Here is a 17,109-nt window from a genome sequence, read left to right as displayed (position 1 = left end):
TATTTGCCGTGATGGACTCCCTTGTACAAAATGCAAACTGTGTTTTGCATGACAGGTGCACAAATGTTGATTATGATGTCTGTGAATGTAGCTAGGTCATTCTAAAAATATTACTTGTTGTGCAGACTCAGACTAAAGCCTACTGAATTCCATTTTTCAGTGTTTCAGAATTATTTTACATTTCAAGAATTACAAATGATGTGACATAGCCCAGTTATACTTGTTTTAACCGTCCTGCTTGTTTTGTGTATTTTAGGTCTGTGGTACACCTGAATACATTGCTCCTGAAGTGATACTAAGACAGGGTTACGGAAAACCTGTGGACTGGTGGGCTATGGGAATTATCCTTTATGAATTTCTTGTTGGATGTGTGCCGTTCTTCGGAGATACACCAGAAGAGCTGTTTGGACAAGTAATCAGCGGTGAGGATCACAGACAAACAAACAAAAAAAAACCCCAAACTTAGCTTGCTGTGAAATATTTCAATTTCTGTTAGTAGTGAAGTTATTTACAACTTTATTGATAGACTAGGTTTTCAAGCTAGTTTTGCTCAAAAAAAACACATTGTAATATTATAATACACAATTTGCTGCCAAAGCAATAGGAATAAATGTGGTATAAAAGATGATCTTACTGTATATTGTTGCTGTATTATAGCCTCCAATGGCTAAGCTGCACTGTTTGAAAAAAGAAAGCAGTATTAGTAGAAAAGTAATACCACTATGGCACAGTGATTTCAGTCTTTAGTAAATAAATTATACCAGAGAAGAAATGGTTAAAATAAATTTGCATAAATGGAAAAATGCCTCATGGCACAGTGAAGAAATTAACAAAGATGTAATAAAACCCTAAAACAAATGTCTCCCAAATAATAAATAATGAGAAAGAGAAGGAAACAAATTTAATTCACAGATTGTTAATGATTTCATTGATGGTTGTTGTAGTATAATGTTATTTCTGTAGCAGCTGTTCTTCTTCCATTTAAAATTCAGTAACCTTTTAGATCTTAACCTGCAAGCTGACCCTAAGTATTGTTATGTGGCTTGTGGCAAAACTGAATGATAATTAAACAGAATTGTTTACTATCCTACCCGCTGTTTCCATAAATTTCCCAGATGCATAGATATAGAAGGCCTCTATTTATGCCAAAAGTTTAACAGAATGGCACCTCCGTTACTGAGTATTTCCTAGTCTGCTTTAGGGTCTGCTTAAAAGGTCCAGTGGGTAAAACTGAGGAGAGAGAGACACAAAAAAAAAAGCCAAACATAGAAACAAAGCTATCAGCACCTCTGGTTCCATTCTCTCTGAGAATGTGACAAATCCCCTTTGTACTTAGGGAGACACTCTGTAATCGTCTTGCTTGCTTCCGTCTCTGAAGTTGAAAGCCAGACTTGTTTGTAAACTGTGATGAAATGCATTTGTGAGTTGCTTCTAGTAAAGGACCTCTTTATACAACATCCTAGCTGCTCATGGATGTATAACCACGTTGTTTTCTGATGTGATACGCCAAAGCCTGAGTGGCAAGGAGAATCAACTGTTTAATTAACACAAGCAGCAAATGCTGGCTTTTTTTTCTGGATGCCTCATGGCTGCAATGCATATTCATGCTTTATTTTCCAAATCAGATTCAAACTGCAGTGGAAACTGGAGGCAGGCAAACATGGAAATAACTCATGTTTTTATTGCGTTTTCGGGCACATGCACATGTGTTTTTATCTTTATGCTCTCTGGGAGAAGTGGGGGGAGTAGTCTAAAATTAATGACAAAATTTGTAGTTTAGACTGTATTTTGTATGTGGCATTAATTTTGCATTTTGTAAAACAAATGCCATGTGTTATAATGTAACTGATACTTGCATAAGAAACTGCAGAGTTTTGTCTAAACCTGCAATATGTTACATCTCTAGAGGCAGCTTTTCCTAAAAATCAGACAAAAGTTGCTGTATAAGCTGTTATAAATTTCATGTTCAAACTGAAACTGGCTAATTTTTCCATCGTTTAATTTAAATGTAAGTTTGGTGGAATTTTTATTCTGCCTTACTTGGATACTACAAGGTTTAATATATTGACTGAGTGATTTAGGTCCAACTTGCTATGAAGTGCAAAAGCTTTGGTAGTATAAAAGTCATTAGAGTGAGGTGGTTTTCCTCTGAAGTAGGAGACGCTTGGGAAAAAAGCTCCATTGGCATGTACCTCTTGAGAGCAGAGTCCGATACCTCTGCCCTTAGTCATGGGAGTGATGACTTCAGTGAGTCTACTAGCATTAGAGGAGGATTGCAGATGTGAGCGGTGACTGCTGGGTCAGGTCAGCTGTGTCCATCTGAACACTAGTTTCCGTGGAACAGAACTAAAATTTAAACCGTGATTCTTGTTGGGGGAACGGAAAAGGGACAGCATACAAGTTGTGCTAATATTTTGCAATAGTTTTCTATGAGCCAAGCATTCCTGTTGTTAAACACTGTTTTGGGCTAAAGGATACTTCTGAGGAAAATTAGATTGTAACATTATGTTTATGGAGTCTGTATGGAGAGTATAAAAATTGGAAATAATTAGTATGCACCAGAGATCAACTTGAAAAAATTGCCTTAACGCTGACTTTACTGCTAACCCACTAAGAGCTCTTTCACACAGTTTCTGCTGAAGGTTGGGATGTTTGTAATAACAAACAACTTTCTGTGTTACTAGATGAAATCAACTGGCCTGAAAAGGATGAAGCACCTCCTCCCGATGCCCAGGATCTGATTACCCTGCTGCTCAGACAGAATCCTTTGGAAAGACTGGGAACAGGTTAGGAGGCACTGTTTTAAATTGTTTGTGTGCTAGAAATAGCTTCTATATTCAGCACTGTGAAGCTTATGTTATTGTTTGCTTTGCCCAAGAAACATCTGTCAGGGCAAGTTGCATGACAGCATGCCATTATAGCAGAGGATACGTTACAGATTCAGACCAGTAATATGAGCTTAACAAGATGATGGCTTTTTTTTTTTTTTCCCCAGGTTTACATGTGGTCATTTGCATTTACTTTTATCTTAATTTGATAAATCAGAAATTTTTAACAGACCCACTTAGCCATTGGATGGGGTTCCTTCATTAATACAGTATTAAATAATTAAACACAGAAATAGAGAAGAGGGATCGATGCACAAAGGATGCTTCCTTTTTCAGAAGTGTCTTAGCCTGGCACGTTAGTTCCTCCAGACATTAGAGTAGGTGGTGAGTATGCAAGCTAATTGTTCAGAAATAACTGTCTGAGGTTGTGTTGTGAAAAGTCTTGTCATTCTCATTCAGCAAGCACTACTGCCTTGCACGAAGTAGAATAAAACCCAAAGTGTGGATGTTTAGGAAGTAAAAGGATATCAGTGAGAACACAAACTGCCAGCTTATTCCACTGTGGTCATTTAGTGCTGTGCTCTTTCCATTTCAAGAGGAGAACATAGCATGTGATATTAGGAGTAGTAAGCCTGTATGGGCTAATGAAAGAACTGTGCATTTATATAATAGAGTTTATTTGTTGGTTGGTGGAGCAGGATCAGGAATTTGGGTGAAAGGCAGTAATGAAGAATATTGCACATGATAATTGAAGTGCTAATATATGGAAGCCCTGGCCATTGACTGCCATCTCAGTGTGCAAAGCACTATGTTAACACAGCAAAGAAAAAAGCCACCTACATAAAAGAGCCCAAATGTAAAGGTATAATCTTATCTGTAAGAAACTCTTTGTGCCATGAATATAAATACATCGGGGATGCTAAGGAAACCAAGTGGGAGGTTGAGTCAGCATGAGAGTACTTGTAAAATTGCTGGCAAAACTGAGTCCAGTGGTCAGATAGTGCCGCATATTTTTAGAACTAACATGAAAAGGAGCTTTATTGAATCAGTTCATAACTGGCCTTACCACAGCTACTCAGGGGAAACATGAGTGTGACCCAAACCCCACATACTATTGATGCAGCCCCAAACGACATGTCTTCACTGGGACGTGATGACGTGACTGAGATGAGTGAATTCTCTGAACATCTGGGAGCTGTGTGGACAGCCCTTAGACTTCGCTGTAGCTGATGGTGTGGAGTAAGTGGCATTCAACTAAGGTTGTTGTCCTCCCTTGCCCCATCTTGAACAGAGTGGGGGAGGTGTGATGCCCTGTCAGCTTCTCAGCTTGCTGCCTGCTTTGTCTGCTGCAAAGGGTACTGCTGCCAGAGGGGAAGTGAGGAGCCACAACTAGTTCCATTCCCTTGTTTTAAGTGATGTCCTTTCAGGCATTGTTGTTTCATTGCCAGGATGCTTTTTCCTGGTAAACATGGTGTTAATTCAAAACTATCACCCTGTGAGAAGCTGGATCAAAAGTAGATTGCAAATTCTGCCTTTTTTGCTACAGCTGGTTGAGAAAGTGAATTGGCTAGGATGAGGCTGGCTTAACTATCGTAATGGCGAGAGCTGCCACATGGAGCATCTGTGCAGCTCGTTTATGGGCTGATTTCTTTCAACTATTCATGGTCTATCAAGACCAGGCAATCTGAAGAAGGAAATTAGGCAACCGTTTCCTTGAAACATACAGGGGTGTGTAGAAACAAAGTTTTTAAGTATCAGAAGCAACTCACAGAAAGGAAGGCTGAAATGTAACAGATCTCAAGGGGACACTGTAAAATGGCACCATTTATCCCAGGCTCCACCATTTATTTCAAATGCCAGCCCTATCTATTAAATACGTACTAGCTAGCTACATAACACTCAATAAAAATCATAACTGTGTATTTGCTCAGGAGACCTGAGTGGCATAGTTGAATTGAAGGAAGAGAGATAGACACTATACTTGTTTTGAAGAAGGAAAATGACAGAAAAAAGACCTCTTCGGGTTTGACATGTCTGATACCAATCAAGAATTACACAATTCTAAAGTAATATCCCATTGCTCTTCTCACAAAAATGTTCGCACCTTGGCTAGTGACTTAAAAGAGATGTGATTCTGGTTTCCTTTGGGAAGATTTGGCTTTTATGAATTTTTCCGTAGTGCTGTCAGAAAAGCAAAGAACCCAGCCTAGCAATCTTGGCACTCTGATTTAGAAGACCATCCTGGACATTTCACACTTTTTCTGTGGCTCTCTTCTGACTTAGCCTTGACATAGGGATGTTTACATGCTCTGTCAATGTGGTGGGTTGAGCTTGGTTGGCCATCAGGTGCCCACAAAGCTGCCCTGTCAGTCCCCTGCTGAACAGAAGGAAATATGATGGAGAGCTCATGGGTTGAGATGAGGACGGAAGATCACTCATCAGTTACCATCACGGGCAAAACAGACTTGACTCGGGGAAATTAATTTATTGCCAGTTAACGACATAGTAGGGTAATGAGAAATATGAACAAATCTAAAAACATGTTCCCCAAACACTTCCCTTCTTCTTGGGCTCAGCTTCACTCCCCATTTCTTTACCTACTCTCTACGCATGGGGGACAGGGAACGGGGGATGTGGTCAGTTCATCACATGTTGCCTCTGTCACTCCTTCTTCCTCACGCTCTTGCCCTGCTCCAGCATGGGGTGCCTCCCATATGAGACAGTTCTCCATGAACTTCTCTGGTGTGGGTCCTTCCCACGGGCTGCAGTTCTTCACAAACTGCTCCAGCAGAGGTCCCACATGGGGTCACAATTCCTGCCAGCAAACCTGTTCCAGTGTGGGCCCTCTCTCCAGGAGCCTGATCCAGTGTGGGCTTCCCAAGGGATCACAGCCCTTTCAGGTGCATCCACCTGCTCTGGCATGGGATCCTCCCCAGGTTGCAGGTGGAAATCTGCTCCACCATGGACCTCCATGGCCTGCAGAGGGACAGCCAGCCTGACCATGGCCTGCACCACGGGCTGCAGGAGAGTCTCTGCTCCAGAGCCTGGAGCACCTCCTGCCCTCCTTCTCACTGACCTTGGTGTCTGCAGAGCTGTTTCTCTCAGATATTCTCACTCCTCTCTCCTGGCTGCTGTTGTGTGGCAGCGTTTTACCCTTTGGTAAACGTCACAGGGGTGCTACCACCATCACTGATGAGCTCAGCCTTGGCCAGCAGCGGGTCTGTTGTGGGGCTGGCTGGCGTTGGCAGTCAGACATGGGGTTGGCTTCTTATGTCTTCTCATAGATGCCATCCCTCTGTCCCCCCTGCTACCAAAGCCTTGCCATGCAAACCCGATATGGTCAACTTGGCAGTAACTCCTGCTGCTGCAGATTACCTCTGCAGTTTTTAAAATTAGGTCTATGTGTATTAGTAACAACGTTGCCGACCTCCCTAGGACAAATATTCCAGTATTTCATTGTGTTCTTCTAGTTGTTTATTGACTTAAAACGAGTGTAAGTGTTTGACACATATTACAGCAAGTAGGCTACTACTGCATCCGATGCTTCTGACTAATGTGTAGCTTGACAGATTAATAATCAGTATATCCAGAAAGACAGAAATGTTAAAAGGGGGCAGATGATAAGGCAATGCCACCACTGTTAAAGAAATGGCAACAACAAAACAGGAACAAGGAGGTGCTCTCATAGGTGTAGGAGATTCTAATGGAAAGGGGTAGTAGATGGTCCTGCCTACAGTGATGGATGTGCCTTTCCATGTTAATTTGCATTTTTTGGCCAGGGGTTTAGTTGCCTTCATGTCAGAGGATTTGGTATGATTTGCTCAATGTTTTTCTCTGGCTCCCCCAGGCGGTGCATATGAAGTAAAGCAGCATCAGTTCTTCAGGAGCCTTGACTGGAACAGTCTGCTGAGACAGAAAGCAGAGTTTATTCCACAACTGGAGTCTGAAGATGACACAAGTTACTTTGACAGTAGGTGTTTGATGGTGTTAAAAAAAAAAAGTGATGAAATCCTTGTTTAAATAGTCACTGGTTTGGCTTTTGCTTACTGCTTTGAAAATCTACTTTGTCAGAACCACTGGAAGCTTGCATTTTCATTGGTGGTTTGACATTTCAGCAGAAATAATCTTAAGAATAAAATTACGCTCCTAATATTGGTAAATTTCTGATAAATTCAAGTACTTTATTTCCCTTGTCTGTAGCTCGTTCTGAGAAATACCACCATATGGAAACTGAGGAAGAAGATGATACCAATGATGAAGATTTTAGTTTGGAGATAAGACAATTTTCTTCATGTTCACACAGATTTTCAAAAGTAAGTAAAAATTGCTGTGATGTTAATATATATTGTGTACATAAATATTTTGCTACATTTATAGAGTTTGGAAATATTAGATATAGAAGAAATGTACAGGGCATTGTTTCTTCAGGACATGTTAACTAAAATTGAGCAAGAATGAAATGAATACCATTAAAACAAAGAAGATTCTGTAGAAAAGTTGTTTCTTGAGTCACTAAGAAAATAATAGAAAATTCTAGAAATAGGGTGGTATTTTCTGTAGAAAATTCTTGATAGCATAAGAGAAAGTTTAGGGAAATTGTTCTGTTAAATGCCCATGCATATTCCTCACGTTGGTTTCCTTGTGCATAGTTTGCACGTTGCTCCAATTGTGTCCTGGGTGTCTTGCTGTAACAAAGCATGACAAAGATTACAGTACTAGCCTATAGTAGCTATTAATTAAATGACATTAGGCTAAAGGGAAAAAAGCAAAGTAGTGTTTACCATGTGATTTGGTCAAGGAGAGATATAGATTTGAGGGAGTGATTTGAGTGCTGTAAAGGTAAAGCTGACTGTCGAAGAAGTATTGTACTTCAGTAGTTGAGATGAGAACTAATTATTGCTGGAAGGGGACACCAGTCAGAGCAGAGTGGACATGCTCAGGAAATACTGTGGAGGACTGGCAGGAAATAGTGGAAGTGGAATGCCTAATGAGCATGCTTTTAGTCTTAATGTAGTATCCAGCAGTGGTTCTTCAAAAGCTTTCCCTTTAAAAAGTTTGGAACTGTTTGAAGGTATTTGGAAAGTTTGTGCTTGTATCTTGTTTGTCCTGGTTTATGCTTAGAGTTGGTGGATTTCATGTTGGCTCTGCAGTACTACATATGTCAGTGTAGAAGAGCAGAGATGGGAATTGTGGATGTAGTTAGCCTTGTTCTGTGTGAAGTTCTTATTTTGAGTTGTGCTATGTTTCAAATTCAGATATTGGTAAATAACACAGTCTCTTTGGGGGTAACTTGGACCAGAGGCAGTAAGCACAAATTGAAACACAGGAAGTTCTGCCTGAAGACAAGGAAACACTTTTTTTAGTGTGAGGGTGATAGAGCACTGACGCAGTTTGTCCGCGGAGGTTGTGGAGTTGCCATCCTTGGAACTCTTCAAAAGCCATCTGGACATGGTCCTGAGCAACCAGCTCTAGGTGACCCTCCTTGTACAGAGAGACAGCATGACCTTCAGAGGTCTCTTCTAATCTTGTTCTGTGATTCTGTGGACTTTTGTCCTTTTGAAAGCTCTGTAACACAGTAATAATTTGGTTTGTTAATGTTGTTATGTCATTGCATCTGTAGCTGTGCCTCTCAGGCTGAAGAATATACAACTGACAGTTGCTATGTGCTGTTTCTCAGCTAAGCAAGCAACAGACTTCCAGTGATCAGAGTTTAATTTTTAAGTGCTTTATCCAAGTAATTTATTCTTAAATCAATCTGAATTGACTTTGAAGTTTTCTGCTTTCCACACCTGGCTGGTAGATAACTAAGTCAGTATCTTAGGGTTAGTGCTTTTTTACTTTGATTGGCTTTATGGTTGTGAGTTCATCCAAGATGTGCATTAATCCTGTGACCCAGAGACCCCCTGGCTGTGGATTTTGTTTATCCTCTCCTGGTTCACACAGTGAAATGGGGAGAAAGCTGATAAATTCATAATGAGAAGAGACATTACTCGTGACCCTGTATGTGAGGAGCCAAGAAAATGAAATAGGAAAGCATTTTAAGAACACAAACTCTTGGGAATTTAAAAAGGCTCAAGAAGTTTCAAGTTTGCATTCTGAAATACTGTATAAGCATTTAGAACATGCAGAGTACAACCTCAAATGTGCTTTCATGAATGTGTTTTTTATATCAAATATGTCAGTGATAAGTTGTCTTTTTTGTATATATTTTCTTTTTGTCTGTAATAGGTTTTTAGTAGCATAGATCGAGTCACTCAAACACAAGGTGAAGAAAAGGAAGATGCAGGAGACAAAACAAAAGGTGTAACATTGCCTTCTGTGGAATCTTTAAGTTGGAGTTCAGAATATTCTGAAATGTAAGTAGAAGGGGATGCTGTAAATGGTCTGCATCTGGTCCTGCTTCCCAGGTAGCAGGGCTCCTCATCTCAATAACTGCATGAGCATTTGCTTATTTTTAATGCAGACAACAAATATCTACACCCATCTCCTCTGACACTGAGAGCAACAGGCAGCGACACAGTTCTGGTTTGCTTCCAAAGTTGTCCGTATCAGCTGAAGGAGAACAGGATGTTTCCACCAGCTTAGTGGGACCCCGGGAGGAACAGGAAAAGCCCACGTTTGTGAGTGAGGAAATAGCGCAAGATGAACCTGAAGTAACCACTCCAGCAAGTACAATCAGCAGCTCCACGCTATCAGGTAATTCACAGTGGGTCTCTTTACTGAAGACATTAGAAACAGTCGTGGAGCTTCTTTGTTTAGCAGTAGCTTGGATGCATGTAGAAGTCCTGTATGTCAGAACTGCTTTAAAAAAAGGCATCCCAAGAGGGATCTGATTTGTGCTTAGGCTCAAATTAATAAAATCTCATGAATGTATGTGTGGGAGAATTTCAACTTCTTTGGAAGTGCCAACATTTGGTGTCACACCACTGACTCTGGAGGACTGCTAGGCAAATGAACAAAACGGTGACTTGACTGTATGGCTTTCGCAGGATCCTTCTGTGGAGAAAAGGAGTCTTAGACCCCTTGAGCTCTTAAAGCACTATTTTTGTATCCCTCACTGAAGTTGGTGATCTTTTGATCATCCTGGAGTCATTCCAACTGGTATATAGTGCTGTTTTCTAACACTGTGCTGCACAACTGTGTGTTTTTAATTAAGATATCTCAATGATATATGCTTTTCAGAACTGGCAGGTTTGTCTTTGATTTGAGGAAGTCACTTTTGGCATTAGGAATCTAGGAGGGACTGTTGTAAACCTTTCCCTACTTAAATAATTCCTTTATGCATCCCTTTCCCAGCTCAAGTATTTGCATGCATTTCTGTAGAATCTAGGGCCCTAGTATCTTCCTGATTTTGTACTTTCAGAGGAGAGTTTTGTATAGTTGTTGAAAGACCTTACACACACTTAAATCAGTGTCATGGTTGTCCATATGTAGGTTCCAGTTAAATTCCCTACACATTTGCCTGTTTTCAGCTTATTTCTCTTTTGTACCTCACTGAGTTGTCTCAAGCAACCCCTTTCTGTGCCCAGATGCCTAATTTCCCTTGTAGTCCACATTTTCCTCCCTCTTCCTCCTCTCCATTTCTGGGAAAATAAGCTTTCTCAGGGTTATCCAGCTGTACAACAACTTCCACCTCCTTCCCTTGTCTAATACATTGACTTGGCTGTATCCAAATTCTTGCTCACTTCCCCCAGCCCTGTGTTAGGCTGTTGGTGTTAGCACAGCAGTCACAGTAGTAACTCAAAGCATCTGCTCTTCTTCTGTCACTTACCAGTTAAACTTAAGAATTTCATTTTTCTATGGTCCATTAGCAACTGGATATTCAGTGGCCTTAAACAAATACTAGGAATTACTGCTATGTCTTTAAACAGGCAACCTACCCTTGGTGCATGTTTCATTAGGTCATTCATCTTTCTTGTGATATCTTTCAATTTTTGAAGAAATCCTGTGCAGGTTTTTTGCCTGAGACAAGACCTGTGTGTTTTTTTGGTTGTTTTGGGTTTTTTGTTTGTTTGTTTTAATATATTTTTTGAAGTATTGCTGTCCTTCCCCCATTCAAAATTGTAGAATTTAATTGCACATGAGAGGCTAATATCAATGTGGTTGTAATAATGAGTATAGTGGTGCAATGTATCTTTCTCCTCTGTGGTAGAAAACCACCAAAGAATTAAAAATAAATAAATAAATAAATAAATTTGGAGAAGTTGTTAAGCTGATAAAACCTTCCTTAGGGTTGTAGCCTTACATTTATTTTTTGTGTGAACTACTCCTGAAATAAATGAATGATTAAGTTCTCTAAGGTGGGTGTTGCATATTGAGATACCAAACTTGCTTCAGCTTTCGTCTCTTATTTTACCTTAGTCAGTGACTACAAAACACTGTTGATTTCAGTTCATTCTGTTAACGTTTATGCATTCCATAAGTCTAGAAGAATTACCTAGGTTTCTGTTATGTTGTTTTATGAACTTATTAACAGGAAGAAAAATTCCTATCTCACAATTGTACCATTTCTCCACCTTGACCCCCAGTTTTCCCTCAATGTGTTTATCCATTCTTCTTTGTACAGTTGGCAGTTTTTCAGAGCACTTAGATCAGATAAATGGAAGACATGAAAGTGTGGACAGTACAGATAACTCCTCAAAGCCACCCAGTGATGTTGCGTCTCACATGGCTCGTCAACAGTTAGAAAACACAGAGAAAAAGATCATCTCTGGAAAAGTCACAAAGTCCCTTTCTGCAAGTGCTTTGTCCCTCATGATCCCAGGAGGTAGAGATAAATCTTTTTGTTTGAAATGTTATGATTTATGCATACTTGATGGTTTATGATGTAAATTCAATATTTCAGAGAGACCAGAATGGATGATGTCACACTTTTTGTTTGTCTTGTTCAGCTGTGTTACTAGGTGGTGCAATCTTATCAAGTCACAGTGGTCTTATTACAGCTGTGGGGCCTTCTCTGACAGGCAAAAATGTAGCTTAGTAGTACCAACTTCGTGTTTGACTGTGTGCATGCACAGCAGGATGCAGGCTTCAGTCCTTGGCCCTCCCTACAGCAGGGGTGTAGTTTAAGTTTTAAGTAAGCTCACTGTGTACAGCTTCAAGAATAGCTGTTTGTTACAGCAGCACATTCAGCTTGATTAGTTCTCTCCCATCACCCACAAAGAAAGGCAATAACCCAAAGAGAAGTGTCACAAAAGTGGAAATAGCATGTAGGCTCCTGTTCCGTACTACATAGGCTTACATGGAGTGCTCAAAATTTGAAGCCAGATATATTCCTACAAGTAAGTGGAGATACAACATTAGTATTGAGTGTTTCCAGATGAAGCGTTGGTGCTTTGTGTTCTAATGGTTCAGAATCAAAATCCGAATCTCCCAGACTTCGAGGTTTTTTTCCCAAAAGTGGGATGACATCTCAGCTTTGCACACTGGCCATATGCTTCTCTTAGACCTTAGGTAAAATACTGAAGTGTCTGGTGGCCTGATAACGTAACCCTGCACTCGCTTCATGTGTTCAAAAGTGACTTTGACAGTAACTTCAGCAGGTTGCTTTGAGTCCTCAGGCTAGTGGAGAATTGTTGAAGAGTTGGTTCTGGCTCTTCTCTTAACCTTCACCTGTCTTTGGGCCATAACGCTTGTGTGCCCTTTGTGCTTCTTAATGCTTTGGTGAGCAAACACTGTGCTATTGTGCGTGTGTTTTGGAGACCTTGGAGATGTGAAAAGCCCATGTGACCCGTATTACTGCAGGAATTTTTGATTCACCTGTTTTCTTCTTCACCATACAGTGTAAAGAACAGCATAGGCTTCCTATGAAGTAACTAATTCCAGCAGCTAAATATGAGGATTTTTTGATAAATAAGTCAAGAGGAAAATATTGAGTCTCAGTTAAAAGGAGTATTTTGCCCCTGCTTGAATGAGTACAACTAGGTGACAATGAAAAGCATACTTAGCATTTCTGTGATGCTGTCCAAATGTGAATGAGCATTCTCGCAAAATGCATGAAGATTATTTTCACAATGAGAAAACTGTAATTTACAATGAGACCCCGTGCTCAGTCTGCTCAGGGCACTGAAAACCGCAGGCAGCTTGCAAACACTCTGGGCTTGTTCCTTGTGCAGACTCTTCCTTCCAAATAATACAGGGTGTTTCAAAAAGATGGATCCCATTTCCTGTTTTCAATGTATTTTTAGTGGGTTTTGGTATACCCCTGTAATAGCTAGCACCAGGGCTATGTTTTCCTGCTTGTAGAGGGCCTGTAGTGCATGCCAGTTACTGAGATTAGCTGTCACAAGAGCATGATATACACACAACAATCGAGTTATTCGTCAGTTTGTATTCTAGTAGTGCTTCCAGAGCTGTCTAATAAGAATCGCTAAATTCAGAGATTATATAGACTGAGTTGCTGTGTTCATTAAACTACAGTTTTCCTTCAGTTTAATCTCAGCATCATTCTATAAAATCCAAGTTTAGCTTTGCCTATGCCTAAAAAGTCTTGTCATTATATCTGTATCAAACAAAATCTTATACGTTAGCTGTACCTAATACTGTAAAAAAAAAACTACCCTATTCCTGCTTATCCATAAAATAAACTACAGCAGCAGATGTTCAGTGTTCCTGACCTGAGACATATAGTTCAGAGTCATAGGACATGTCCCACATGTAGCAGAAAGCAGATGTGGCGTGTTTCAGAGCCAGAGGGTGACAGAGACAGCTCCCTCGGGGCTTGGCTCTTTGGTAGGATTTCAGCATTAGCTGGTGGTACCGACCTTTGGGAGCCTCTGAGTCGCATCCAGGGAGTAGCGCCTTTGCTGTCAAAGCATATCTGCCCTTGCATGACAGGGCTTGTCATGGACACCAAACCTGGGATCCTTCTGGGCTGCATTCCTTTGCAGGGCTGTCACCTTGTTACAGTCACCAAAGTGTGTTTTATGCCGCTGCAATTGTTTTTTATATTTGCACAAGCATGAGCACATAGTGCTTTCAAAACAATGAAGCAAAACGGAGCAGTAAGTGATACTGTTGTTGCAAGAAATTCTTGTGGTTTTACATGGTGTAGCAGAATGTAGAAATGGAGGCTCAGTACAAGCATTGAGTTACTGTCCTATGTAACAAAGTAGATATTGTGGTTTAATTACAGTACTCAGGTTCCATAATTCCATTTATGCTACAGGGAAAGAGATTTAATTCTAGTATTTGGTGTTGGTTAAACTTTTCATTAACATACATACTGATAGAGAAGGAGAGAGTATTTACATAAAGGCAATGATATATTTTGACACAAATGTGTTAAAACATAGCAGCTTCCCTGTTCTGTGTCTGTATTTGTGTGTGCTCACAATATACTTTAATAGGCAGATTTTTTTGTTGTTGTTTTTTTGCAGATGTGTTTGGTGTTTCTCCTTTGGGAAGTCCTATGTCTCCTCATTCCCTGTCATCTGATCCTTCATCCTCCCGAGATTCATCTCCCAGCCGTGATTCATCGATTGCTGCTGCAAGTCCTCGTCAACCGATAGTAATTCATAGTTCAGGAAAAAAGTACGGCTTCACCATCCGAGCCATCAGAGTTTACGTGGGTGACAGCGATATCTACACTGTGCACCATATTGTTTGGGTAAGATAATATGTTTTTTTGCTTATGTGCAGTCACAGAAAACTTTAATGATGTGTTTGGTTTGGGTTTTTGTACCTATAGTATCTCTTTGTTGGGAGTTACTGTGTAAATCATGATGTTCTGCCAAACAGTGTTCTTAGAATGCAGTTTGTGCCTGTACACAAGAACAGTGTTGGCTGTAGGGAGAACACAAGCCACTTTTGGCAGAAGTGATACATACCTACAATGCTGACAGTCTGCATGGGTCACTTTCACTTTTAGCAAGTGTGGCAATTAGAAACTGCCACGTTTTAAGTTCACAGTACTGCGGCTTAGAAAACCAAGGATTTGTTGCAGGCCTCTCTTCAGTTGAGGGCAGGATCTGCAAAAGTAAGAGATTGTAAACAGAGATTATTGAAATATACATGGAATTTATTAAACTGCATCATTTAAGGCTTTCATAAAAGTCCACAGTATTTTACTACACATAAGTAGGCTGATTTCAAGCACTGACATTCTTTTGTGTAGAAATGTGCAAATCATTTGGAATCGTTAATACCTCTGAGGATCTGTGGCACAGGAAAAAGACTGACTGTCTTGAATAAATCATGTGTTTTTTATCCTCTGTTCACTACTGATTTGAACGAAGTGGGAGGCAGGCTGAGGGAAAAGGCAGCGGTTCTTGCATTTAATTGGTTATTAACCTCCTTAATTGTAAAATAAATAAGTATTTATGTAAATATAGATGTAATTATCTTAATTTTATAATTGAGGTTTGTAAGAAATAATATATTTTAAATCATTTATGTATTATATATACATAAATATTTTGTGTGTGTATATAAACTAAAATATTTCAACCACCTTAAAATAGTTCTGAAAAATGGATTATAAATATATCAAAAGCTTTGAAATTTTGTACAGGTAGGACACTCAGCCAGGATGACGACACTGAGTTATTCTTTAAGTAACTAAGGGAAGCCTCGAAGTCATCTGCCCTTGTCCTTATGGGCGACTTCAACTTGCCAGATGTCAACTGGATATATCACACAGCTGGCACCAACAGGTCCAGAAGATTCCTGAAGCATCTGGACAATAACTTCTTGGTGCAGATACTAAGAGAACTGACCCGGAAAGATGCCTGCCCGTATTTGCTGTGCACTAACAGAGAGGGTCTTGTGGGTGAAGTGGTGATTGGTGGCTGCCTTGGCCAGAGCAGCCACAAAGCAGTCAGGTTTAAAATCTATGCCATCAGGAGCAAAACTGCCAGCAGGACCTCAACTCTGGATATGAGAGAGCAGACTTCAGGTTGCTCAGAGAGCTACTTAGTAAGGTCCCCTGGGAAGAGGCTTTTGAAGGTGTTGGGGTCCATCGGTGCTGGTCATTTTTTAAGAACCATCTCCTAAAAGCGCAGGAGCTGGCAATTCCAAAATGTCCAAAGTCAAATGGGTTGAGGCAAAGGGTTGGCTTGGCTAAGCAGGGGTCTTCTCAAACTAGAGAAAAAAGATAAAGTATATGGTCAGTGGAAGCAAGGTCAGGCAACGTGGGAGCACTACAGAGATGCTGCTCACCACTTCAGGGAGGAAATTTGTGCAACCAAAGGTCAGTTAGAGTTGAAGATAGCACAGTACTGTGAGGAATAATAAAAAGGGTTTTTTAAGTATGTTAATGGCAAAAGGCAAGCCAGAAGTAATATTGGCCCATTACTTGATGAGCATGGTCACCTCATAAACATAGACAAAGCAGAGACTTTTAATGCTTTATTGTCTTGGTCTTCAACACTGAAGATGGGCTCTGGGGCCCAGAGAGTCCTGGGCTAGGAAACCATGGCTGTGCAAATGATAAACCTCAGCCAACCCTGAACTTGTACGAGATTCGCTCCCCCAGCTAGATCCCTACATTTCAATGAGGCATGATGGGATTCATCCAAGGGTGCTTAAAGAGCTGTCTGATGTTATAGCAAAATCTCTCTCTGTGGTTATTCAATGCTTCTGGGAATCTGGAGAGGTCCCAGTTGTCTGGAAGCTGGCAAATGTTGTCCCAGTCTACAAGAAGGGCAACAAGGATGACCCTGGCAACTACAGGCCTGTCAGTCTCACTTCTGTACCTGGCAAAATTATGGAAAAGATTGTTCTGGGAGTTATTGAAAAACATCTGAACAACAACACCGTCATTGGTCCCAGCCAGCATGGGTTCCTGCTGATGGGAAAGTGTTGCCTGACCAACTTAATTTCTTTCTGTGACAAGGTTACCCACCCAGCTGACCAAGGGAAGTCTGTCAATGTAATCTCTTTGGATTTCAGTAAAGCCTTTGATACTGTCTGTCACAGTAACCTCCTGGACAAGATGTTCAGCACACAGATGGGTAAACACACAGTGCAGTGGGTGAGCAATTGGCTGATGGGGCAGGCTCAAAGGTTTCTAGTAAATGGAGTTATATTTGGCTGGCCAGCAGTCACTAGCGGGGTTCTGCAGGGATCCATCTCAGGGACAGCACTCTTCGCTGTCTTCGTAATGACTTAGACTCAGGACTTGAGGGATTACTTAGTGAGTTTGCTGATGACCCAGAATTGTGAGGAGCTGTTGACACTCTCAGGGCCAGAGAGGCCCTGCAGGTGGATCTGGACAAAGTGGGGAACTGGGCAATCACCAACCACGTGCAGTTCAACAAGGGAAATGCCGGATTTTGTACCT

At 40.7% G+C, this 17,109-nt stretch overlaps 1 protein-coding gene across 24 annotated transcripts in view; it reads left to right on the top strand.

Annotated features, from left to right (window-relative positions):
* Positions 1–17,109, top strand: part of MAST4 (microtubule associated serine/threonine kinase family member 4) — a 308,536-nt gene that overhangs the window by 279,792 nt on the left and 11,635 nt on the right. For 20 of the 24 annotated variants that reach the window (XM_065047429.1, XM_065047428.1, XM_065047427.1 and 17 more), the window contains 8 exons: positions 257–422; positions 2,685–2,786; positions 6,676–6,798; positions 7,029–7,141; positions 9,057–9,184; positions 9,292–9,524; positions 11,395–11,595; positions 14,207–14,436. In XM_065047429.1, coding sequence (XP_064903501.1) covers positions 257–422; positions 2,685–2,786; positions 6,676–6,798; positions 7,029–7,141; positions 9,057–9,184; positions 9,292–9,524; positions 11,395–11,595; positions 14,207–14,436 — 1,296 coding nt within the window. The remainder of the gene's footprint in view (positions 1–256; positions 423–2,684; positions 2,787–6,675; positions 6,799–7,028; positions 7,142–9,056; positions 9,185–9,291; positions 9,525–11,394; positions 11,596–14,206; positions 14,437–17,109) is intronic. The other 4 variants (XM_065047432.1, XM_065047431.1, XM_065047430.1 and 1 more) reach the window with 1 other exon arrangement.

Source organism: Columba livia, chromosome Z (assembly GCF_036013475.1).
Source record: "Columba livia isolate bColLiv1 breed racing homer chromosome Z, bColLiv1.pat.W.v2, whole genome shotgun sequence".
Taxonomy (NCBI): domain Eukaryota; kingdom Metazoa; phylum Chordata; class Aves; order Columbiformes; family Columbidae; genus Columba; species Columba livia.
Note: the sequence above shows the minus strand (reverse complement) of the source record. Positions and strands in the feature narration are given on the sequence as shown.